This window comes from Panthera uncia, assembly GCF_023721935.1.
Source record: "Panthera uncia isolate 11264 chromosome A3 unlocalized genomic scaffold, Puncia_PCG_1.0 HiC_scaffold_12, whole genome shotgun sequence".
Taxonomy (NCBI): Eukaryota; Metazoa; Chordata; class Mammalia; order Carnivora; family Felidae; genus Panthera; species Panthera uncia.
The window spans coordinates 31833381-31859527 of NW_026057579.1; the positions used below are offsets into that span (position 1 = coordinate 31833381).

A 26147-nucleotide genomic window follows, 5' to 3' on the forward strand; every position below is an offset into this window, starting at 1 on the left:
TCCAGTGTGGTATAACCTGGATTTTGTTTTGCATTTCATAACTTGCTTATACTGATCCTGCATCGTTATTACAGCCTAGATAATAATATAATGATAAATTCTGAGGGGCGTATTTGATTTGTTCTATGACTTTTCTGTTAAAATGTCATTATAGTTCTCATTTTCTTAGGAGAATTGTTTTATTTATCCTCATATCTTGTGCTTATTGATAGAATCAAGACTAGAAGGATGGCTTTCATTGCCTGTGCGAAACAACACTAAGAAATTCGGATGGGTTAAAAAGGTACTTGGTAGTTTTGAATATGGTTCTTTTATTTTGCTTTTGGTTTAGCTCTAGCCATTTTACTTTTGTAGTTGTAAGATACATATAACTAGAACTTTTAGACGCATAAAACTTTGGACTTTGATTTGGAATGATGTGATTTTATGTATCTTTGTGAAAAAAGCCTTTCATCATTAATGTGCTGTTAATAATAAAACAGGTTTTGATGCTAGGAAAACAGAAGCCTATTGACTTCAGTGTTTTGCTGTTTCAGTGGGAAAACAACTGTGGTTATGATAGAAAGGCTTATTTATTTCTTTTCCTCTGTTACTATGATTATTGGTATTATGTTCATTTCTGGTAAATATCTTAGTCTATTCAGGCTTCTATAACAGAATAGACTGGGTAGTGTATGAACAATGGAACTTTATTTCTCACAGTTCTTGGGGGCTGGAAGTCTCAAGATCAGGATATTTGGGTTCTGGTAAAGGCCGTCTTCCAGGTGCAGACTTCGTGCTATGTTCTCACGTGGTGGAAGGGGCTAGGGATCTCTCTGGAGCCCCTTTTGTAAGGGCACTGATCCCATTCATGAGGGCTCTGCTCTTATGGCCTGTTCACCTTCCAAAGCCCCTTCCATTAGGTGTTAGGGTTTAACGTAAAAATTTGGGGGGAACACAGACATTCAGACCATAGCAATAAGGCTACCTGTGCTTATTGAATTTTGAAGCTAAATCAGTCTAAAAAATATTTGAATTAATATCCTTCCCAATTTGCTTATTTAAAAAATATATATGCAAACTATAAATTTGTTGTTATTTTAAGGAAGACCTTTTAAGGATATAATGAGAACTGTTTAGTTATTTAACTTAGGTATTACATGATTTTTGTTGCTGTAGAATTTGTTTTCAAAGAAAATAAATGTGATACATAGATTAACTTTAGTCATTAATTCCTTCTCTCCCTCTTTAACAGTATGTGATTGTAAGCAGTAAGAAGATTCTTTTCTATGACAGTGAACAAGATAAAGAACAATCTAATCCTTACATGGTTTTAGATATAGAGTAAGTGTTTTTATTAGAATATTTAGAAACTTTCTCTTGTAAAGTGTATGAGACAAATGTGACCTTTTTGTCAAGTTAGTGCTATTTATACATAAATATATATAGTATAGCTCCTACTGTACCGTTGTTACATTTTCTCATAGTTGCCTCATAGAGATGAAAGTCTGGGGTATAGAGTTAGCTAAAACATGTTTTCTGAAACTAATTAGAAAATTTCCGACTTCCTGGAAATACTCAAAATCTCAAGGAGTGATTGAATTAATAGAAGTAAGGTATCCTATGACCCTCTAACGTGGGTCAAAGTAGTCCATTTTAACTTCTGACATAAGTATAGGATAACTAATGTAATTTGATCCTTTAGTAATATTTTATTCCTTTATTAAAAATCTTTTATAGCAAATTATTTCATGTCCGACCAGTTACACAAACAGATGTATATAGAGCAGATGCTAAAGAAATTCCAAGGATATTTCAGGTAAACAGCCTTCTGTGTCTTTCATGCTTATTCTGTTTGGATGCATCTTTATTCCTCTCTGTCTTGGTAAAGTCTGTAGTATGTTTATATCCTGTTTCTGGCCTTTGCTTTCCTTTTGTTCAAGGTTCATTACGACATTTTTTATTTTAGTTTTTAAGTTTTTCTTAATGTTTATTTTTTTGAGAGAGAGGAAGAGTGCAAGTGGGGGAGGGGCAGAGAGAGAGAGAGGGAGACACAGAATCCGAAGCAGGCTCCGGGCTCTGAGCTGTCAGCACAGAGCCCGATGGGAGGGTCGAACTCACGAACCGTGAGATCATGACCTGAGCCGAAGCCGGACGCTCACCTGAGTCACCCAGGCGCCCCTCATTACGACATTTTTAAACTATACCCTTTCTCTTCTGTTTCTGATTTTATGCTCAGCTCTCTATAAAGTTAAAGTTGTTTGTGAAGTTGAATTTTGCACCCAGTAGCCCTTTGACTTCCAATTTAAAGTGAAGCCAAATGCTTCCCTGTTCTACTTTTGTTTTAAAATTAGTCAAACCCACAATTACTGAGTTCCTTCTATGTGAAAACCATTGTGCTTGGGGTACTGTGGGAGAGTTGGCCACTTATTTTCTGGATACTTGTAATGTTTATTTGGGGTGTATTATACATCGTTTCCTCTTTCTTCCTCAACTCTCCAAATACAAATCTTTCCATTAAAGCTATGTTAGCAGTTATCACCCAGTTGTCAGTTTTTGAGAATCATAGAGCATCACTTTGTATAATTGCCACATCCCTTTGGGGGGATTGACTTGAACGCTCCCTCCCAGAAAAACTTTCTGATACCCATCAAGCGAAAATTTACCTTTTGGCCTATTCTGATAAAATTGCTGAAACACAGTAAGATCTCCTGGATAAAATAAGGAGGCACATTTGAACAAGATAGATTTTTTCCTGAAAAGGGAACCAAGTGACTGTCTGAAGGCTTTTCTCATATAAGCTTTTGATTAGACGGAACCTACTAATGTTTGAATGTCATTTTCTTTTCATTGAATAATTTAGGCTAATTTTTATTTTATTTACACTGTAAGAATTGTTACTACATAAAACTGTTTGGAAATCATTCATCATTCTTTTTGCTATTTATAGATTCTGTATGCCAATGAAGGAGAAAGTAAGAAGGAACAAGAATTTCCCGTGGAGCCCGTGGGAGAAAAGTCAAATTATATTTGCCATAAGGGACATGAGTTCATTCCTACCCTCTATCATTTCCCAACCAACTGTGAGGCTTGTATGAAGCCTTTATGGCATATGTTCAAACCCCCCCCTGCGTTAGAGTGCCGCCGCTGCCACATTAAATGTCATAAAGATCACATGGACAGAAAGGAGGAGATTATAGCACCTTGCAAAGGTAAATAGTAAATTACTTGTTCCATCAATGTTCTTTACATTCAGGTCCATTTAAACACATTAGTTTTTTCCAAATATTTCTTTTTAGTTTATTATGATATTTCGACGGCCAAGAACCTATTGTTATTGGCAAATTCTACAGAAGAGCAGCAAAAGTGGGTTAGTCGGTTGGTGAAAAAGATACCTAAAAAGCCTCCAGCTCCAGACCCTTTTGCACGGTCATCTCCTAGAACTTCCATGAAGATACAACAAAACCAGTCTATTAGACGGCCGAGTCGACAGCTTGCCCCAAACAAACCAAGGTAATGCATAAAAATGTGGTTAAAAATTACAGTGTCTTTTTTAATATTTCACTATTTGTGTTCAACTACAAATTTTCCTGATTGTAATGTACCTTTGTCTGGTATTTTAATGAACTGTGGACTACCAAATGTTGGAAACTATTTTAGTGTATATATCTTATTCATTGATTCAGTTAAATGTAACACAGATTTGTTTACTAAATCACACACATATTAAATTCAACCTAAAATATATAAAGGGCTCATTTTTGTCATGTTTATGTATATAACCATAATATTTTGAGATTTTGTAAGCATATTGACTGATTTAGTGATTTAGTAGACAGGATGTACACACAGATCCGTAAGTGTCAGGTACGCATATTGTGTTTAATATTGCAAACCTCTTTTATGTTAGACAACTTGGGAGGCAGGATCAAAATCTTCCTTAAGTTTTAATTTCACATCTATAAGTTTAGAATAATAACTTGTTTCTCATTTAAAGAGCAATAGAGATCAACCTTAAAAATGCAGATATTAATTAATGGTTAAAGTGGGTGTGCCTTATATTTGAGGCAGAATTGGGACTAGGAAGTAAATCCAGAGGTAATGATGAATGCAAAAAACATTTTGATGGCACCATTTTCATATGGCGACATTATAGTAATTTAATTCTTGATTCAGAATACCATTTCTTGGCTTACTAGCTACTACGACATTTGTAAATATTGCTGTTTATTGAAATGAATGTGAAGATTTGGTTAGCTAAAGGATAAAGTATACGCTGAGATCAGGTATCCAGTTTTGGGCATCCTTTTTGTTCCCTGACACAGGGCCTTCAGTGCATGAGTAATGATGTGCCCTGGCTGTGTTATCAGAGACCTTTGCATTCTAACCACAGACCTCTTAAGTGAAACTTTTCTTGAAACTAGTATTTCAAGGTTGAATTGGTGTTTTAGCAGTGAAAATGCTGAATTTTTCTGTGAGGTATGGGAAAATTAAATACTATAAAATTAGCGATTATGATGTAATTAAGCTGAAGAAGCTCAAAGAATTCAGAGACACTGAAGGTCATTCTGTGTGCCATGTGCAAAACATCTAAAAATTAAATTTCTGTTATTAATATTGAACTATTAATGCATAGATGCTGTGCTATTTCAATAGCTTACAATATCTCGTGCTTTACAGCTTCCCAAGTGCTTCTATAATCTGTTCACTCATTCAGCTTTCCATATATTCTGTCATTGGAACTTTAAAATATTCCTGTGGAGTAGAACAGATAGGTATTATTGTCTTTCTTTTTGATTGAGACTCTAGAAGGCAAATGATTTCAGAGTCAGGACAATAAGGACTCCAATCCTTTTGAGACATTTTACTCTTCTGTGCAATTTGACAAGTCAATGATTTCACTACTTGTGATAACATACAGAATTCGTTTATGAAGCAGTTTTCAGACCAAGTGGGGCATATTTTCAATCACATAACAGTTTTCGTGTTCACTTCCTGGTAAATACTTTCTTTGTCATCCCCTTCCCTCCAGTTCAGCATTATGGTCTATTGGAGGCACATTTACTTTTTATTTTTGTTGCTTTTTGTTTTATTTTAGTTCTGGCCCCGCCCTTCGAATCATTCTTCACTGATTTTTTAATACATTTTGCATAGCAACAGTAAGTAATAGGGATTTCTTTCTCTCACAACTATGCATGTAGCTGAAACTAATATCAAAACTGACTGTAAAATGTATAGGGTATTTTGTGAATATTTTTCATCTAATATATACTCTTTGAAGCTGAAAGCATAGAGATGGGCACATTTAGGATGCAATTTTGTACTTTATTATGCATCTGCAGCATTATTTTCATTGTTAACATCTGTGCCTCCATTGCTTCATTAACTCATAGAATTGTATCTGTGTCTGTCTGACGTGAATCACCCTCCAGTTTCCATTTCATTTTGGGCGTCACATTTTAAGAGTAGCATACACAAATTGGGGGGTATACAGAAGAGAGTAACCGAGGTGGTAGTGGGTCATTTGAAAGTGTTACACGTGTAGCAAGTGAAGGAACTAAGGATTTTTTTTTTTCCTTAGAGTAAGTGTGCACATGCGCACATGTGAGAGGGAGAGAGGGAGGGAGAGAGAGAGATCTAAGTAGGCGTGGAGCCCAAAACAGAGCTTGATCTTCTGACTGCGAGATCATGACCCGAGCCAAAACCAAGAGTCGGACGCTCAACTGACTGAGCCACGCAGATACCCTAAGGACTAAAGATACTTAATCTTGTGAAGAAATGATTTGGAAGGATGGGAGATCATAAACAGCGGTAAAGATTTAAAGAACTTTTCTGTGGATGACCTATTAGAACAAGAACCAAACAGAGAGGCACGTTTGTAACTCAGCAAGGGAAAGGTATCAGGCAGTCAGAGATTTCCAGAATTGGGAGGCTGGGCTTGCTCTAGAATAGTAAGTGCCTTGTCACCACTCTTGGTGCCTGAGTCGAGTGACTGCTGGGTGACACTGTGGAAGAACGCCCTCCTCAGCCTGTCACATGTGTGTAGTCTGACAGCCGCACGGCTCCGGAGGGGAGTCAAGCATTGGCCTTGATGGCCTTTAACATTCTGCTCATAAATTTGTAACTTTCCTATAGGTAAAAGGGTAGGCCTGTTACAGGATCATTCAGCAACATCAGGAACAGCACTTCTGGTAGACGCCACAGCTCCTTGTGTCAGCCCAGCTTTATTTGAACTAATTGGCACGGCGTCGTTCTTGAATGTTTGGCTTTGTTAGACACCATCGAATATGCATATATAAGTGTGTACGTATTTATGTGTACACTAAAAGATAACACCCATAAACATCTAACCTCTCCTTTTTTTTTTAACTTTTCCTCAGTAGTTGTCTTTGTTAGTGACCACACCATTACATTGTTTTCTTTTGGCTTTTGTGACATTCTTGGTTCTCATTCTCCTCTTCACTGTCTTTGCAGCACTTCCTTTTCTCTGTAGTCAAGTGTTTTAAGTTGATGGTTAAGTAAGTGTTAGCGACTGTTATGTAAAATAGTATTTTTGAGGGCATATTTTATGTCGGGCACTCTTCCTGTGAGTTTTAACTATATAAGTTATTTATCCTTATAACCAGCCTGTGATTTAGCTCTTAATGTCTCCACTTAACAGATGTGGAGGCTGAGGCACAGAAGCACTGTGCACCTGCGGTCACACACCTAATACGCAGCAAAGCCGTGAGTTCAGATCCGGGTGGTCTAGTTCCAGATCCCACATCCTCTGCTGTAATACCTCGTTGCCTCACAGCGATAACAGTAGAAATGAATTGACAGCTTATAAGGCAGAATGTGTAGAAATGCTATTCCAGGGGAATGATTTCTTGATAATTTTGATTAAAAAAAAAAAAAAAACAAAACCTTGCTAGAAAAGTAGGAAATTTGTGAATAAAATACTGATTTGTGATCAAAATAGTTTGGAGAGATCCTTAGTTTGTTCCAAAGCAGGACACAGAATGCTGGTCTCTGCTGAGGGCATTTCTCTTTAATTATTTTCCTTTTCGAGGTCTTCTTTAAAAATCCAGTGTTTAAGCCACACATAAAAGTATAAAGCAAAAATACAACAAATGCTCATTTACCCAGTTTTAAGAAATAAAGCATTGCCAGCCCTGTTAAAACTTAAGTGTCGGGGGAGCTCTTACGTCATCATTAGTTTTGTTCTTTTCCATTTATAAACATTAGAAAGTTAACAGACTGCTTATTTAGGGGAAAACGAAAAAAACTATATACAACTTGAAGTGTCAAAAATAAATCCATTCAATGAAGTAGAAGAAAATAGGGGAATATGTGTCTGATCTTGGATTGGAGAACTTCTTAGGAGTAAAAGCGAAGAAAGTTAGAGATTGAGTGATCAAAAGCTAAAGCCTTGTAAGTTTTAAAAATACCATATATTTGCAATACGTATGAGAAAGATGGGTTAGTATCTTTGTATATAGATAAGTCATTAAGAAAAAGAAGATTGCCTCTTCCCAATATAAACATTACTGAGGAACATGCAGATGCAGCATTACTATAAATACAAAAACGAGATCAAGTTGATTATTAAGCAAAGAAATTAAATTAAAACTGCCAACCTGGTAGGGATTAAGAAACATAGTATTGGCGAGATGTAAAGAAATGGGCAGTCTACTATACTTCTAGCAGAACTCAAAGTTGTAATGCTCCCTTTCCAAAGCAGTCTTTGGCAATAATTTTCATGGGCCTGAAGTGTATCCTTACTGATTATTTAAGGGAGGAGATAGGAAATCAAACAGATAGTTACAGTACTATTTAAAAAATTTTTTTTCATAATAAGAAGCATGAGTGAGTGTTAGAGGGGAACAAAGGAAAGCATGGAGAATTCTGCCTAAGGGCATCAAGAGACGTCTCCAAAAAGGGAAGATCAGTAATTTTCCAGGCAAAATAATAAGGGAAAAGACGGTGGTAGGCAAAATGTTGACTTGTAGAGGCACTGAGTTGTCAATATTACTTGCGTATTATGTGTTTATAATGTGCTGGATTAAGATGGGGCGAGGGTATGACAGGGAGAAGAAGCTGACACTGGAGAGAAAACTTCGAGCCAAGTTGAAAAGGACTGGGTACACTATGCTAGAGGAGTGTCTATTTTGTTCTTCAGATAGAAGTCTTTCAGCAGGAGATTAGTATGTGTTGACTTTAATGACATTAAAGTCACTAAGGTACTGACATTGAAAATGGAGGGAAGAAACCAAGTTAGAGAAAGCTTTCTTAAGGTAAAATGACAATAATTCGATGGCTGACTGGAAGGGGCTGGGGGCGGGGCGGGGGTGGTGATGTTTAAGGGAAGTCTTGCCAGACATCGTGCTAACAGCTTAGTGACCAGACTTTTGAAATTTGAAGACTGGGACACAGGTGCACACTTCACACACACTTCAAAGGTTTTGGAAGGATATAAAATGCGGATTTTTCAGAGCTGGGGCTTGATCAGGAAGGCCCACTGATCTCCCAAGCAGTACCTTAGCTATCAGTTACTGTCTGTGTAAGCCTAGAAAAATGTGATAAGTGTCTTAAGTGAATAATTATATTTGTGTGTTTTCTTATATATTGTTCTATAGTTAGCACATTTTAAAGTAGAGTAATTTGAGTGGGTTTGTTTACTTTTAAATTAGGGTAACCATCCATCAGCATACTCTGTCAGTGATTACCAAAGTCAACTAGCTGCATTAGAATTCATTTCAGGTTTGTTATTTAAAAATGCAGATACTTAGGCCTCACTACCCCTGTGGTCCAATTATATCAGAATCTCTTGGGATGACACCTGTGAATATGCATTATAAATAGTTTTGAGTAAATCATATAAATTAAAGTTTACAAACTAACTTTAAAGTTGAAGTCACAGATGAGACTTTAGGGGCCATATGAGTTCCTTGACATAAGTTGATTCATGAACATCACAGTTACAACAATGAAAAAGTTAACACTACATTGGATGTTGCATTAGATGATTGGATTAGATTGGAAAGAGAAGACCACATATATCCCTGCTCTAAGTCCAGTTTACTCAGCGAAGATAAGTTGCTATGATGCTGATACAGTAAATCCTTGGTTTGTGAACATAATTCGTTGCAGAAACATGCTTGTAATCTGAAGCATTTGTATATCAAAGTGAATTTCCCTGTAAGAAATAATGGAAACTCGGATGATTTGTTCCAAAACCCAAAAGTATTCATATAAAAATGATTGCAGTACTGTAATATAATACAAAATAATAAAGAAAATGCAAAATATAAAGAAAAATAGATTAACCTGTATTTACCTACCTTTGAAAGCCTTTGTGGCTGGTGGGAGGGAGACGAGAGAGGAGGGTTATTGTGTAGGATGACTTTCACTATCACTAATGGAATCATTACAGTCTGTTGGCTCAATGGAATCTTTTTTCTGCATGGGGGCCATTGTGTAAGCTTGCGCTGATGTTGACTACAGTACATTATTATTAAACTCTCGCCATATACTGTATTTCATGAAACTGGCAGTAAAGCAGCAGAGGAAAGGGTCTGTATCTGCAGGCAGTCTGGCCTAGAATGAAGCAAAGCATTCCTAAGCTTACTCTTGTGTGGAACAGCAAAAGACTGTCTGTAGGTGCTTTGTTTTGTTCTGTTTGGTTTTAAATTTTTTTTTAATGTTTTTATTTATTTTTGAGAGAGCGAGCAGGGGACGGGCAGAGAGAGGGAGACATAGGATCTGAAGTGGGCTCCATGCTGAGAACAGAGAGCTCCATATGGGGCTCAAACTCCCAAACTGTGAGATCATGAGCTGAACTTGGACACTTCACTGACTGAGCCACCCAGGTGCCCCTCCATAGATGCTTTGAAGTGACAAAAAATATACTAGTGCCAGTTGTGGGCACCTTCCAACATTCTGAAAAATCACTGATTTTGCTAAACACCATGGTCTGAGACCAAGCATCAGAGCATGGGAGATGATCACCCACAATCCCACAGTGAGAAAGAGAGAGAGAGAGTGAGAGAGAGAGAGAGAGAGAGAGAGAGAGAGAGAGAGAGAGACAGGGAGAACACCATTGGCTCAGTTGTGATCACATGACATTCAGCCTCACCTACTACTTGTATTGCAAGACACTGCTCGCTCATTAAGTTAAAATTTATTAGAAATGTTTGCGCATCTTGCAGAACAAGTTACTTGCAATCCAAGTTTTACTGTATACCTGTGGTTTTTCTCTTGTTCATAGTTGTTCACAGAGAGCATCACTGTCAGTGACCCATTGAACAAATAGGGTCCTGCTAGAATCGAGAAAGTTGCATTCTTAGTGTTACTCTCTCTTTAAACTAGGACTTGTGGTGCTATTCTAGAAAAACGTGAGCTGGTACTCTGGGTCCTTTTGTGAAGGGAGTGTGGACAGGTGTTGAGCTTTCATAGTTCTCAAATCAAAGTAGGCGTCAGGATGGTTAGTTACATCATCTGGGCCCAGTGGGGAGAAGATTGTATCTTATCCACGAATATCATCTGGTTCTCTGGTATTCTGGAAAGCATACCTTATATATGTACATCATATGCATTTATATATAAAGGGAAAGAAGAGTTCCCTGTGTGCCACCCTCTTAATTTTGACTGTTATTTTTTTTTTTTTAATTTTTTTTTTTCTTCAACGTTTTTTATTTATTTTTGGGACAGAGAGAGACAGAGCATGAACGGGGGAGGGGCAGAGAGAGAGGGAGACACAGAATCGGAAACAGGCTCCAGGCTCCGAGCCATCAGCCCAGAGCCTGACGCGGGGCTCGAACTCACGGACCGCGAGATCATGACCTGGCTGAAGTTGGACGCTTAACCGACTGCGCCACCCAGGCGCCCCGACTGTTGTTATTGATGAAGGGAGCACAAAGTGTGATTTCTAGATAATTAGCATGTTAAACTGCTACTTCTAAAGTGTTAGAGTGTAAATTTACAAACCTCCTATTGCAGATTGCTTGATTTGGCATTTAAAGACTGGGATTGGTCATTTGATGATGTTGATGGTGGTGATGATGATGACGATGTTTTTGATTTCTGAAGAAATAAATGGGGTAAATCAAAAAATGAAAAATGAGTTATCTTAGTATTTCCAAGTAGTGCATGTGATTTGCACTTGGGTTTTCATTGGTTTTGACTAGTTTTTGAATTTTATTGTTTTTATTTTTAATAATATATTTGAAAAGTAGTTTTCAGAAAAGCTTCTAACTGAAATTTCCATGTTAAGTTATAAAAGTGAAATGCTATGTTCAGAATCTTTTTTAGCTACATATTTTCAATACAGTTGAATTCGTTTTTTATCTTAGGAATAGAACATGTAGACATAACAAAAGAAGCTGATTCTAGTACTTTTTTTTTTTCATTCCAAAGAATCTATATTCAGATATTCAGACAAGTGAAATTTACAATGATTTCAAGTTCCTACAACTGTACTAGTTTGTGAACATAGCATGGGATTCCTTTTCCCTCATCCCTCTCTCCTTCCCTCCTCTTTCTTTCTAACCTGCAAGAATTGAAACTGTAAAAACTTTGTTAAGTCTAATAAGTGCTGTGAAATAGCTGTTTCTGATTTGGCTTTTCTTTGTGATGCTGTGAAACGTTTGCTTTGTGAAAAGATAATGTTACCCTTGCCGAAGAGTGCTACTGATATGCTGTGAAAGTTCTTGTGCTTGTAGAACAAATAAAATAGTTCGGTTACAAAAAAAAAAAAAACAAAAAAAAAAAAACAAACTTCGGTTAACAGTGGCTAGAGGAAATTCGAACCTCATGATTAAACCTTTTACGTAGAATGGATTTAAAAGAAGTAATATCTGCCTTAACCTAAGGGAGCATATTGCAAAAATAGACTTAAATCATGTATCATTGGGAGGTGTTTATAACCAAGATTTACAGAGATTTTTACATATACTTACTGTAACAATGTGTTTGTTCCCATGTCATAGATTTAAAAAAATGTGACTAAGAGTCAAATAGTCCAATAGAACCTGATCCAAAAGTCCACTGTTCGTTCAGCTACATGAGTCGGGAGCACTTAATCTCCAAGGCAAACTTAACACTCCCCTGACTTACTCCATGACGTATCATCTAACCCTAATGGCCAGTTAACCGTATTAAAACTTGTGTGTTGTGTTTGTAGGAAAATAGAAGGATATAATTGCATGTACCTAAAAATCAGAAAAGTAATATAGTAAATATGTTTTATGTATGATTTAGGTGTTAGAAGCATAGGGGTTGGAAGACTACATAGTTTAATGATATAAATGGAATGCCTTTTCAAAGAATTTAACAATCTCTTAAAGTATTTTACTGTATCAACTAACTTTGTTTTTTCTTTTTTTCCAGCTAGCTGCCTTCTGTGAATGCAGTTGTTATTCAAGGTGGTCATATTCTTCCAGTTAAAACAAGACTGAAATATGATGGCCCAAAATTTCTTAAAAAGCTATATTTTCCTGAGAGACTGATACACACACACACACACACACGCACACACATTTCCCTTTATTCCTGCAATATAAATTATAAATCTTGGAGATTTTCTGCTCTCCTTTGGAACAACATGTTGAACCAACAGTGATTGGTTAATAGAGTAAGAGTGTCGTGCAGCTCTTCCAAAGCTGTTCCATGAAGCTCTCTTGGCAGTCACTCACACTACATTGCACAAAAGGCTTGAGAAGAGTTAAAGAAACCATCTTTTCAGCTTCAGCAGAGAGATTTCACCAGCACATTCACCAGAAGAGTCTGGGAATGGGTTCCACTACAGTGATGGAGACTGCATCTTTAAGAAGTGACCATTATACTGTGTGGGTGTGGCCGTGGGTGTGGGTGTGTATGTATATGTATGTACATATATGTACATATACATACACACCCACACCCACACCCACACCCACACACATACATAGTGCTGTATTGCTGCAAGAGGGTTCTTCGAATGTCCCGTTTATTTTTTTACATATACAGTAATCAGATATCCTAACAAACTGCAGTTGCAACTACGCACTTGCATAAAAGCCATAACGTTGAAGTTTGTAGCCCTCGTCTGTGTATACCCCATGGAAGCTGCACGATCACGTTTAAGCAGTTACTGTAACGAGAAGTTTGAAGTTAATTCTGTCAGTTTCCTGATGCTTCACGATAGGCAACTTTACCCATTTTGAATGCCTTAATTTAATTTGTTTTAATGTCTCGCCTTTTTCTGTATTTTGAACAAAAAGTCTTTACCAGCTCTTAGGATGCAAATTCGCTCTGCAAAAGAAAAACAGTGCACTATTTTTACATGTAATAGTTATCGGTGTCAGACTATCTTGATTGTATAACAGAATCTTTTTTAAGTACCTGTGATAGAAACAATAATGGATGATATTGGAACTAATATATCTTTTATGTTTATTATTCATCCCACTCTGCTTACAGACCTCAGTATCAGTGTATGAGTAGGAAATGTTTGCTTCGCTTTGAATTTGCTGGCTACCCTAGATGTGTTTTTATTTCTGGCAGAGACATCTGTGACTATTTCTACATTTTCACACTCAAGATTCTAAGATTATCTCAAATATAAAGAAAACTAAGACATACTGTAGATATATTTTAAATATTTAAATGTGATCCCTCAAACACACAACTGAGTATGGCAATATTTCAGTATTGGGTTGAGAAAACTGGTGACTAGGAAGAAGTGGCCTCAGAGGCTCTTAACTTGGTTTTTACTTTTTAAATGATGTTAAAGTTGTAGGTTATGCAGGACCACTTCTGCCATATTTCTCATTATCCCAGAAAAATGTGTTTTTTACTGCTACAGTATGCATCAATGCTAAGTTATCAAGTTTAAAAAAAGTATGTAGTCTTTTATTAGTCTCTTTATATACACACAGAGTTGGTGTGATACTGAAATACATCATCTAATATTTCAATGAAGGAAATAGACCTTTTTCATCGACTCCCCTTGGGGTCAGTGTAGAAATGTTTAAAGAGTCAGGCCCCCAAAATAAAGACACTGTTGTGGAAACTGAACCGTGGCCTCTGGCCTGATGGACTAAACCTGAATCTTGTCATTCTCACATCGTCCCGCCTACGCTCTCTCACGCTGTCTGTGCCGAGTCCGGACACGCATGCCATTTCCCTCCCCGGGATGTTCTGCGGTTCTGGCTTGGGGACACAGCTTTTGTTTTTTTGGGGTTTTGTTTTTGTTTTTGTTTTTGTTTGTTTTTAAGATTTAAAAATGAGAACTATATAAAATTTATATAGAATAAATATTTCCATTCATTAGACTTGTTAAAAGGAGACTGAATTAATATTTTATATAAAGATTTTGTTACACTATGGGAGGTTCTATCATATTATTCTGAATTGGAGAGTATATATATATATATATTTTTAATAAACTTTATTAAGGTGAAATAATTTGAAGTTTACACATGAGTAATTGAAATATTTGAGTAAAAATGGCAAAAGTTTAAATTTTGAATGCTGTATATATTAGAGAATATGGAGAATCATGGTGTGCTGCAACTATACAAGGAAAATTAATGTGAAGTTCTTTGGGGAAAAGAAAGTATTCTAAGGGGTGGGAAAAAATCTCTCCCATGGAGATTCTTCACATTATATGGTTTAACATAAGGGTTTTTAGGTCGTTTCTCCAGCTAATGGAAATGCGCTTAATAAAAATTCTGACCTTGGGTAAGAGTTTGCTTTTTACCCTTTTGCTCATTTCACGTACGTGCATGAATGCATACCCCCATCCAAATGTCCTCTTCCCAGCACTCATTAAATACAATATTGACTCGGTTTAACAACCTGATTTTGTGCCAGCTTCTCTTTTTCTTGAGGCTCCAAAGCTTCCCAGATAAATAAATGCAAGACCGAAAGTTGCTTATTTCTTCACACCTGATTTCTCCTAGAGCCATAAATACCTCCTATTGAGAACTAAGAAGTAGTGAATACTGGGATTTTCTTGGTTGGATTTTTTACTTTTCTTTAGTGGGGATAGCGAGACTGAAGTAGAAGGAAAACTGGTGCCGGTATTACTGTCAAAAATTAATGTATAGTGAGGTTTTGAAAAGTATTAAAACGTGCTGTCTAGAAGCAAGATTTTTAAAAAATCTGCAATTTGTAAATGCCTTTAGCTATCTAAAGGATACCGAGAAATCTAAAATAAGGTGAGTGTTTTGAAATGGACCTGTGCCGGAGTCACAAATCTGGCTCTGAACGATGTCTTTTGTGTCAGTTCATCTGTAGACCTTCAAAAAGAAATACTCTAGGTTTGCCAAACCACAGTTGAAGAAATTTTGCTGCTGTTGTTAATCTGTTCCCACAGGATTCTGGTGGTAAAATAGAGAAACTTAGACGCTGTATTACTTTATTGAAACATGCTTTAAATAACATGTTCAGTATTCTGTGAGAGGAAGTCACTTCTGAGTTTCTCGGTCTGTGTCGACACTGCTACTGAATCACGTCTCCTCCCCTGGAAGAAGGCTCCAGTTTCCCTCTGGTGTGAAGACACCATAGTTGATTCACAAAGCACTTTGAAAATAGGCGCTGTGTGACAGTGCTGAATATTATGCTTGGGGGGCCTGTCCCTGATTCCCTTCCCCATAGTAATGAGTTTTGTTTGGAATTGTATTAAGTTATGAATTGCATGGTTTAGATAATCGTGAATATTTGATCAGCTGTCCCCTCTGAACAAAAATCGTACCCCCCGATCTTTTTAAAAAATTTTTGTTGCATCTTTGTAGTAATGTAATTGTATTTTATGCCTGCTTTTTATATTAAAAAAATTAAATAAAAGAAATTAAGACCTGAGCATTTTCATACTCTTCCTGTGAAATAGTCCCAGAATGCTGCAGCCTTCTGATACTTACCCAGAATGTTTGCCTTCCCTGAAAGATACATATAAAAAGATGGGTGTGTAGCAAAACCAATCATAACTAAGGTCACAGACCTGTGAATGCTCAGCCGTGTCTTTTAGTCCGTGGAGAAATAAAAATAGAATTTCAATAAGGAGTCTGTTGCTGGCCTGATTTAGGTATTTTGAGGGACTTGCAAGTCGAACAATCTCATTTGAGTGTCCAGGATAAGGAAAAGACGCAGAGTGCCTGTTTTGCTGAGAGGTAGTTTTCAAGAAAGTTATTTCTTTGGTAATCAGTAGGTTCTTTTTTTGTTGTTTTGTTTTTGACAGAGAGAGAGAATGAGCGGGGGAGGGGCAGAGAGAGAGAGGGAGACACAGAATCCAAAAGAGGCTCCAGGCTCTGAGCTGTCAGCACAGAGCCTGACACAGAGCTTGAACCCATGAACCGCGAAATCATGACCTGAGCCGAAGTCGGATGCTCAACCGCCTGAGCCACCCAGGCGCCCCTGTAACCAGTGGGTTCTTATCTAGGGTACTTACTGGCTGCCCGATCCGGGACAGGTTATCCACTCAGCTTCAGTGTTTACATCTTTTGTAAAACGGAGACTTTTACTTACAGGATTGTTGTAGGATTAAATATGATAATGTGTGTAGGATATCTGGAATAGTTCAAATGTTTGTTCCCTTTTCTGCCAAAGGGGGAAAAAATGGGGAACGGTTCACCTAAGAGTGTGTATTCTTTTTATTTTTTAAGTTTACTTAAGAGAGACAGGCCTAGAGAGAGAGTGTGGAGTGGGGGGGTGGGAAGGCAGAGAATCCCAGGCAGGATCCTGTCAGCATGCAACCCGACGCGGGGCTTGAGCTCATGAACCATGAGATGGGGACCTGAGCCAAAATCAAGAGTCAGACGCTCAACTGACGGGGCCACCCAGGCACCCCTAAGATAGTATTTTCTTAAAGGAGAAGCTTTAAGCAATGATAAATTTCTAATAAGTATATTTAAATAAAATGGACTCAAATCACCTAATTTGTATTTATTCCTAATGGTTAGATTATAATTGCATATGAGAAAAGGTTCACTTGGACTTTTTTTAAATTGACAACTGTGAGGAACGCCTGGCTGGCTCAGTTAATATAAGCATGTGACTCGATCTCGGGGTTGTGAGTTCAGGCTCCACGTCGAGTGTAGAGCTTACGTAAATAAATAAAAAAATGACAACTAGGATTTTAAAAACTACAGAATGATTTATTTATCTTACATAGGACACTAAAACATTTTCTAATAAACATCATTTACTTATTACATGTAACAATGCCATTCAATTATAAAGGGAAAGAGCTTTTAAATTCTAGCGTTTATAAACTTTTACGGTAAAATGCAGTGTCCGATAATCCTAACATCACGTTTAGAATATAACAAGAATAAAATCCGTAAGAAGTTGACAGCACCCCAGCAATACCTTTTATTGCACCTATTTTCAGTGGACATTTTTGTTTTTCAAAGGTGTGACTCTTAAAGATGGCAGCATGGTGCTTGAATCAGAAAGTTCATCGGGACTGCCTCGTCCTGCTGCTGTAGAGACTGCAGCCAATCGACCATTCCTTAGGAATTAAAGGCACTATATGAAGTTACAGCACTACTTGGGTATATAAACTCGAGCCAATTAGTTTTTGCTTGCCTCGATATCCTTACTATAGCCTAAGGAGGCATTATCGTGTATTAGGATCCAGCAAGGCCATCCTGTTACATCTATATTAAAAAAAAAACGCCCCAGAAAGTGACCCTGGTAATTTACTACAATTTCACTTCTGACTAAAATCCCACTCCGTTCATAATCATTTGTGCTCTAGAGAGGATTTATTTCTTAGAAGATTCTGAAAGCTGAAGAGCGTCGTCTTCACTGCTCGACTTGCAGGTGTCTGAGACCTGCCTCTGCCTCACGCACGAAGGGGAGGAGTGGGAAGGAAATCAACATTTCTCAACAAGTGTTTAAGTGGCTCCTGTCCAAAATACATCTGGCTTCAATTCAGCGTTTCTGAAGCAACTGACTAAACTTCTAAGAGACCTTGATTCAGCAGTGAGCTGTGGTTCAGTTATTAGGAATCCACTTCGTGTGGAGGGGCAGCGCATCTGTTATTCAGCCTTTACCGCCGTCTTCCTGTAGCGAAGGACCGTGGTGGTTACCCACACGTTTAAAGCAAGCATGATCACGAAACGTGTAAGAACTGAAATCGATCAAAAAGAAAAAGTACGTGTTAAAGAGTACTGTTTTCGTGTTCGAATGCAAAATCGCTCCTGCCCTACTGCTCTAAGTAGAAGCCTAAAAGCCTAAATAACTGCCCGCCCCTACCCCCGTCTACCACATAAGGTTCACAACACCGCCTCGTGGGAACTTTTCAACAACGCTGGTTCCAAATATTTCTGGGGGGAGAGCACTTTACCGTAAGTGACTCGATGAACACTCTCCTGAGGAGAGTTAATGTATCTTTGTGGTTGTGAAACATTTGTAAGATACCAGCTAAGCTGTTCTTAAAAGATTGTCCCCAGATACACTGATCGCTTTCAGGAACAGCTGTCACTTTAATTACAAAGCAAACCATAGCTAGAACATTCTCAATCTTCCAAAATTGTAATACGTAGGTTCGTTTTGTTGTTTCCTTACGGCTGGATTCTTCTTCCCATACACAGAATTCTTCAAGTCCTGCGGAGAAGACTCAGACCTCTTTCCCCACTTGACCCAAGTTTATGGTTTGACCACAGTACTTTTAGTGTTTTGCTCACTGCTGACAGAAGGTGTTGCAGCCCAAAATACAGTCTCTGCAAAGGGACAGGGGTGCCTCACTCTCCTGTAGCCATATTTCTCAAGGAACAATTAACCGGTATGTGTACCAGGGACATGTCTCTAGTCTTCATAGAACGGGTGACACCATTTGTTTTCATTCTTTTCCAAAAAATGTATACGCTTGGCTGGGGAGTGGAAAACAGCCTAGGGAATTACTAAGTTCTTTTTACACCAACCCACGTATTTTCTCCTCCATCACAGTGTCCCCCTTAAAAAAAAAAAAAAAAAAAAAAAAGGATGTGGGGGTCTAATGATTGTCACCTCAGTAGAGTCCGTCCTCACTCACCCCCAGCCCTCCTGTTCACTCTCCATGGCTAAGCCACGTGTCCCCCGCTCACGGGCTTGTCATCGTCTCTTCCCCCGTCCCCCCATCTCTCTCTTCAAATTCACCTCCCCAGGCCCCTCCAGCCAGGTCACATTCCCCCATCAGGTGCTCCTCCTGGCCTGCTTTTCCAGAACACATTTCCCAGTATTCTTGAGTAGCTAATTGTGCGCTGACCACACCGTCCGTCTCCACCCACCGCTGGCGTGGAAGCGTCACGAGGACGGCAGTCTACGACCTCGTGCTGCAGGCCGTATCCCCGGCGCTAACACGAAGTAGGTGCTCAGCCCTGTAAGCGGGGGCTGACGCCCGGGAATACACCGTGGCCTCTAACTGTACGTGGAGCCAGCTGATCCGTGAAACCCTGAGACAACTTACAAGGGAAGGAGCCACCAAGGGCACGCAGTCCAAAAAATGGGAAGAAAAAAGATTTCGCTTACTCGTAAGATCGCCGGTGGTCATTATCGTTGTTATTATTCTTGCTGTAAGAGAAGATATTCAACAATGTCAACTTGCTTCTCAGCTATGTCGGTATTCAGCTAACGTCTTCCCATTTCAAATACAGGAATAGATGCTAACCGTTCCTGAAAGATCCTGGTAGTACGGAACACCAAATCGGTACTGTATTTTATAAAACCTCTCAAAGCCAGCCACGCGTCCTAGCCCAGTGGTTTTGAGGCTCTCCTAAGAGCAGAAGCAGTGTTGCCCAAGGGACCGGGGAGAAGCCGAGAACCCACGGTGTGTGCCCAGCCACAGCTCCCCCACCCCAAAGAGCACGTTTGGAAAATCTCATACGTATGGGACTTCTGGTAAGGTTTACTTTAAAGACGGGCTTCTACTAACAACAGAGATGTCTGGGTGGCTCAGTCGGTTAAGTGTCCAACTCTCGACTTCAGCTCAGGTCATGATCTCACGGCTTCATGAGTTGGAGCCCCACATTGGGCTCTGCTGACAGCACGGAGCCTGCCTGGGATTCTCTCTCTCCCTCTCTCTCTCTGCCCCTCCCCTCCCCCACTCACGCCGTCTCTCTCAAAATAAATAAATTAAAAAATAATAATAATAAAGAAAGGCTTCCACTAACAAAAAGCAAGGTTTTTAAATGACTGAACTTGACCCCCTTCTTTTGTAGAGATTTTCTAGGTAAAGGAAACTGAGGCCCAGCAAAGGGCAATGATTTCCCTAAAGGTCTAACTAGAACTGTTCCGTTCAATTCGTTTGTCTGGTACAGCGTTTTCCTTCGTGGCCACAGGAGACACGTGTGGGAGATGTGACGTGGGATTTCGAGGACACTACCTGTAACTCAACGCCTGCCCTTCCTTCCTGACCCGAACCCACCCACACAAAACTCTCCCTCTGCCTCACACATCACACATTTAGGAAATTAGGTTTAAAGCCAGTTCACTTTTTCCCCATAAAGTTATAATCCTCAGTTTGTCATGTATCCAATATGTATTTAAGGACTCATTCAAGCACAGGGTACCATGCAAAACAGATGGAAATGTAATACATGGTCTCTAAAGTTACAAGTTCCGAAGATTTCCTACAAGAAAATTTAAGAAACAACACTTAAGATTACCTGAAGGTAAAATTAGGGAGCTAATAAGTAATATATCAAATCAGCAATTCCAGAAACATATATATACATATATATATATATACACTTATATACATATATACATGTATATATATTTCCTAACTATATATATATTATACATTATATATACATAAAATATATATATATATCTCATAACACTTTAACATCTCAAGCTAAAAATAAAACCCAAGAAGCCTTAATTTTACATAACTTGGGACGTAAAGACCCCTTCCAGAAACCCCTGATGGAGAAGAAACATGAAGCATAGTTCAAATACCTAAAACTAATAAATCTAAGTAACGTCATAGCCCTGAATTTTTAAAGTTTTCTACCTAAAATAGCATGTGTATCTATATATGTATATGTATGTATATGTATATATATGTATGTATATGTATATATGTATATATATGTATGTATATGTATGTATATGTATATATATAGGTATATATATACAGGTATACGTGTGTGTGTGTATATATATATATATATATATATATATATATATATGTGTGTATGTATTTTAGGTTCCTGCAAGAATCCAGATGAACAGTGGAAATTCTGAACTTGAGACCAAATAACATGGCTCCAGGAAAACACCCTGGCAAAGTCTATTCATTCTCAAAAGCCAATGTATGCTTTTCATCTCTCATCTGTTACATCAGAAAGGGTCATATTTTAAAACCAAGTTAGTGGATTCAATATAATCAACCTATTGATGCTTTTCAAAGAGCAAAAGAGGACTGTTGATGTTCAGCCAGATTTTTGGAGAAAGGGGTGTTTCTCGTTTGTTTTTAGCAAGTGGAATAGGGATCTTGCAGACACCGGAAAGTAGCCTGCGTGCCATCGGAATCATAAATACGGATCCACTTGGAGGTTCTATGTGCACAGGATTCAAGCTTGTGGGACCGTGACGGGTGGACGGCGTCTGGCTCTTACTTGCACAGGTGTATGCAGCGAGGCTCCAGGTGAGGGCGCTCACGGTGCCTGAGTCCCTGGTCTTCCACAGGTACTGGAGCTGAGCAAACTTGCTGGCCACGCTGATGAAAGTACTTAGATTCTGTTTGCAGGTAAAACATGAGAAAGTTAGCAGTCCCTCAGTTAAAGAAACAAGAGCGTCATATACTGAGCGTGCTTCTGAAGCCAAACTGTCAGGACAAGAGACAACCGGTTTGTACGAGGACAAAGCCCGGGTTCAGTGAAAAAGCAGGCAGCAGCGAGATGCTGGTTTATAAATGCACCAGTCCCACTGTTCAGTGGGTAACTGGTGGGCGTGCAGCTGGTGTGGAGGTGGGAGTAAGGATCACTGCATGGCCACAAAGGCTTATCCATCTGACCACCTGCCAATAAAAGCAGATAAGATAGAGAGAGAGAGAGAGAGAGAGAGAGAGAGATAGGATAGATGGATAGAGAAGATAGATGGATGAATGGATAGATAGATAAGATAGATGGGTGGGTGCATGGATGGATGGATAGATAAGATGGATGGGTAGAGAGGTATAAGATAGATGGACAGATGGATAGAGAGATAAGATGGATGGATAGATAAGATGGGTGGGTGCACCCTCAGGAGGAAAGCAACATGACTGGGTTGGGGGTGGGGCATCGGGTCTGGCTCTGCTCGGTCCCCCGCACCTGTTGCGGGGCTGGCCCTTGACCCGTTCTTATTGGGTTACAGCAACACGTCCTGGTAAAGGCAGAGGAGGGAAGGGGCGGCTGGGACATGGGAGGACTGTAGAGAAGTCCGGGCGAGTGAGCACTCCAGGCAGAGAGCAAGGGCCTGTGCTCAGATCCGAACACAGGTCACGCCGGGAGCACATGGCTCGGACGACTGACCCCAGGTGGGAAGACGGCATCTGCAGCCCCGGCCGGTGGGGAGTCGGGTCGGGACCGCGAGCACGGCGGACCGGGCCTCGGAAAGCCTGGGCACGAGGACTTAGGTAGGGCCCTGTCCACTCGTGTCAGGGGGAAGGCCACTGCCGAGCAGATACGCTAACCGCGTCTGCTGGACCTTCTGCCGGATCCGTCTTCAGGAGGAAATGCCATCTTCGGAATCAAGAAGAAGGAGTCTTCATAACCAAGGCCCGGAAAGATTTTGCAAATAAAAATACACGACGCCCAGGGAAACTTGAATTTCAGATCAACAACAAGTAATTTCTAGCATAGGTACGTCCCGTGCAATATTTGGGACATACTTATGCTAAAACCCTGCCCATTTGCTCCCCGTAGGTCACAAGGTTGGAATGTAACAGGGAGCCAAGTTCGCTTTCCAAGCAAGGGTCACAGCCAAGGCGCTGGGGAGGGGGTGGTGAAGTTCATGAGCCTGGGTGTGGCAGGCAGTGACTGGTGACTACCGATCCTTCTCCTTCTCCCTTTGGGTGGAGAAGCGGCATCCAGTCACTTTGGAGAGAGGATCTGGGCTCAAATGCTCCCTGACCCACGCTCGGAGTTCTATTCTCACACTATGGGACTTTGGCGCCTTACCCAAGGTAGGATAAACGCACAGGGCTAACCGTTTTCCAAGGACAAAAATGTTCCGTGGGGGAGAGGGGCAAAGTTAAAAAAAAAAATCATGAGTATGGGGCCTGTGGGTGGCTCAGCCGGTTAAGCCTCTGACTTCGGCTCAGGTCGAGATCTCGCAGTTTGTGAGTTCAAGCCCCGCGTCGGACTCTGCTGACAGCTCAGAGCCTGGAGCCTGCTTCCGATTCTGTCTCCCTCTCTCTCTCTCTCTCTGCCCCTCCCCCACTCATGCTCTGTCTCTCTCTCTCAAAAATAAATTAAAAAAAAAACATTAAGGGGCGCCTGGGTGGCGCAGTCGGTTAAGCGTCCGACTTCAGCCAGGTCACGATCTCGCGGTCCATGAGTTCGAGCCCCGCGTCAGGCTCTGGGCTGATGGCTCGGAGCCTGGAGCCTGTTTCCGATTCTGTGTCTCCCTCTCTCTCTGCCCCTCCCCCATTCATGCTCTGTCTCTCTCTGTCCCAAAAATAAATAAAAAATGTTGAAAAAAAAATTAAAAAAAAAAAAAAAAAAACATTAAAAAATTAAAAAAAAAAATGAGTATGTAGCCAATGTGTAATCATTAACCTGATAAGAAGCTCTTTATTTTAGGCTCATTCTACCACCGTTGCTCGTTCTGTTGCTGTTAATTACTTCCCCAGCCAGGTGCTCTATGGCCCCCCGAAAAAGGAAGTAAGAAAATGTTACCAAACGCCTAAGTGGGACTAATGTCTTATAACATTGGGGTAGGACTGCACTTTCACCCCTTTATCCTTCAATAAGCAGGTTAAACACTCGGCCCATCAAGTTCTTTGCAGGAACGGCGGTCTCTCTTCTCCAGGGGCAATGCACTTACCATGGCCAGATCTATGATCCACTTCTGCAGGGGAAGGACGAACCACGAGGCCACAAATCTACCGAGCGCTAAGGGAGACAGCAGTGGCTCGGCCGCCCCCCACCCCGCGCCCATGGGGACACGCCAAGAGCACGGAGGTGACGCACATAAGCCAACCTGGGAAAGGCTCTGCGAGGACCAGTCCGATTTGGAAAAGACAAAAATGGCTCAACATAACAGCAGATCACGGAAGAAAACTGCCAAGCGCCCTGTCTTTGTGGTTCTAAACGATTCTACTCGCCCACTTCATTCCCAGCCATGCAGACCTCTCCAGGGTGATGTCAAAAGTGAGGCATTTAAAGAAGCAGCTCAACATTTTGCAGGCACGTTCTGCAAAACTGGGGTCACGTGAAAACTCTCTTTTCCCCTTTCCTGCTAACCCCAGTGTAAACCCAGGTGGAGACAGGAAGAATGAAAGCGGATTTTCATCACGCCCAGTGAGGCGGCAAAAAGCACAGAAAGTCAGGCTCCAGAAGCCGGGCGGGTGAGGGGATGACCACCAGCCTCTGCTGTGACCTTGGGCAAGTCCCATTCCTTCTTTTGACCTTGGTTTGCTTATCCGCAAAACGGTCTTAACATTCCTTTGCCCCATCTACCCCCTCAGTGCCTTGGTGCACATCACAGACACCCAGCGCGCTACGATTATAATGAAGGACATTACTTAAATGGAGGGATCGAAAGAGACAATGCCCGGTGTGACCAGAACGAATTCCTGGCAACCTAGTCAACGCCAGAACGGCAGCTGGAACCTAGGCAGATGAAGTCTTGTTTTTAAAACACTCTAACTCAGTTTCTTAAACAGAGGGCACCCAGTTAAATTTGAATTTTCAGACCAACAAAAACAGTCTTTTAGTATAGTATGGCCCATGCAATATTTGGGACATACTTCTGCTTAAAAAAAAAAAATCAGTTACTATGGTAACCCTACTTCTGGTTCATCACCACTCACAGGAGGAAGTTATAAGTATCCCGCTCATCCAGGGAGCTGCCCAGCTTTTGCAGTCCACAGCCTCACCACCCGTACAAAGGTAAATTGTCGTGTTTTATTTAAACAGTAAACGACACGACGCTTTTCATCTTCAAAGTGCTGTTTTCAAGACCCTTTTACCAGCTGGGCAGAGCTGCGCAGAGAGAAGCTGAGTGGGGAGGATGGGTAGACAGCAGGGGGTCAGAACTCAGTCCCCTCCCTACACAGCCGCCCAGTCGGGCAGCTGCCGTGAGGCTGCCGCTTGCTCAGCTTGTCCTGTGCTCCCGGTACTGTGATCCTTGCCACAAGGTAGGCATGACTGTGTCATTTCACAGGCAGGACGGGACAGGACGATTGCAGCTTAGGGAGCTCCCGGCCTGTGCCCACGAACACCCAGGGGGTGGCCGCAGCAGGTGTCCCCCAGCCTCCACGTCCCAAGGCGCCCAGCCCAGTGCAGACAGGAAGGGTGCCCTCCCTCTCTCCTCCACCCTGCGGATGTACGAGTAACCCGCTCGGGGCACTTCGCAGACACGGCCGCATTAACTGGCTGCCACTGGAAAGGCTTTCCTGGCTTTTTAAGGACCGTGAATTCCCAAGAGAACCTCTGAAGGTTTACAGAACCGAAACAAGAGCCCGGCCCCTGTTCACAGAAGAGGCACCATGAGTGAGCATAGGTCTGTGTCACGACCAGATGCCCCGCCCACCCGCCACCACCAAGTCCCTTCTAATGTCTTGGCCACGATTTTCGCTTTGAACCAGCCGTCCAGAACCCGCACGCCCACACTGTTGGGCAGAGAGGGCGCGTTAGTGGCCTCTGAGTTCACGACAGACATTCCCGTTATTATGACTTCACATACTTGGGGGCCATTTTCTCAGGGAAGAAGAAATGTCTCTGCCTCCCCTGAAGAATGAAGCTGGGACGGGCCTGGAGCCCGGGGCTCGGGGTGGGGGGAGGCCCCGGACAGGGTACATATTCACTCACGCGCATTTGGGATCTTTTTCAGTTTGACCACAAGAACGCGGCTCTGGCCAAAGCACCTGACTCCCCAGTCCCATCGGATCCCTGGACAACGAAAAGGATACACGGCCATGTACGGGGCTGCTCCTTTCACGTTCCCGTTGAAATGGAAGGCACACAGCAGGAGGAGGACGTCTGAAAGAGAAAGGCTGTGAGGGAGGC

The 26147-nt window shown here is 40.8% G+C and overlaps 2 protein-coding genes across 4 annotated transcripts in view; one reads left to right on the plus strand and one right to left on the minus strand.

Moving 5' to 3' along the window:
- Nucleotides 1-14536, plus strand: part of ROCK2 (Rho associated coiled-coil containing protein kinase 2) — a 136531-nt gene extending 121995 nt beyond the window's left edge. Inside the window, exons 28-33 of the mRNA XM_049652519.1 lie at nt 213-283; nt 1235-1323; nt 1720-1798; nt 2930-3191; nt 3279-3492; nt 12353-14536. Of these exons, the coding sequence (XP_049508476.1) occupies nt 213-283; nt 1235-1323; nt 1720-1798; nt 2930-3191; nt 3279-3492; nt 12353-12365 (728 nt within the window). The 3' untranslated portion in view covers nt 12366-14536. The remainder of the gene's footprint in view (nt 1-212; nt 284-1234; nt 1324-1719; nt 1799-2929; nt 3192-3278; nt 3493-12352) is intronic.
- A 2828-nt stretch (nt 14537-17364) lies between these two features.
- SLC66A3 (solute carrier family 66 member 3) overlaps nt 17365-26147 on the minus strand; it is a 14543-nt gene continuing 5760 nt past the window's right edge. For 2 of the 3 annotated variants that reach the window (XM_049652514.1, XM_049652515.1), the window contains exons 3-7: nt 26051-26120; nt 23962-24019; nt 21549-21669; nt 19456-19497; nt 17365-18076 (exon numbers count right to left, since the gene is read on the minus strand). In XM_049652514.1, coding sequence (XP_049508471.1) covers nt 17985-18076; nt 19456-19497; nt 21549-21669; nt 23962-24019; nt 26051-26120 — 383 coding nt within the window. In that variant the 3' untranslated portion in view covers nt 17365-17984. The other variant, XM_049652517.1, reaches the window with a different exon arrangement.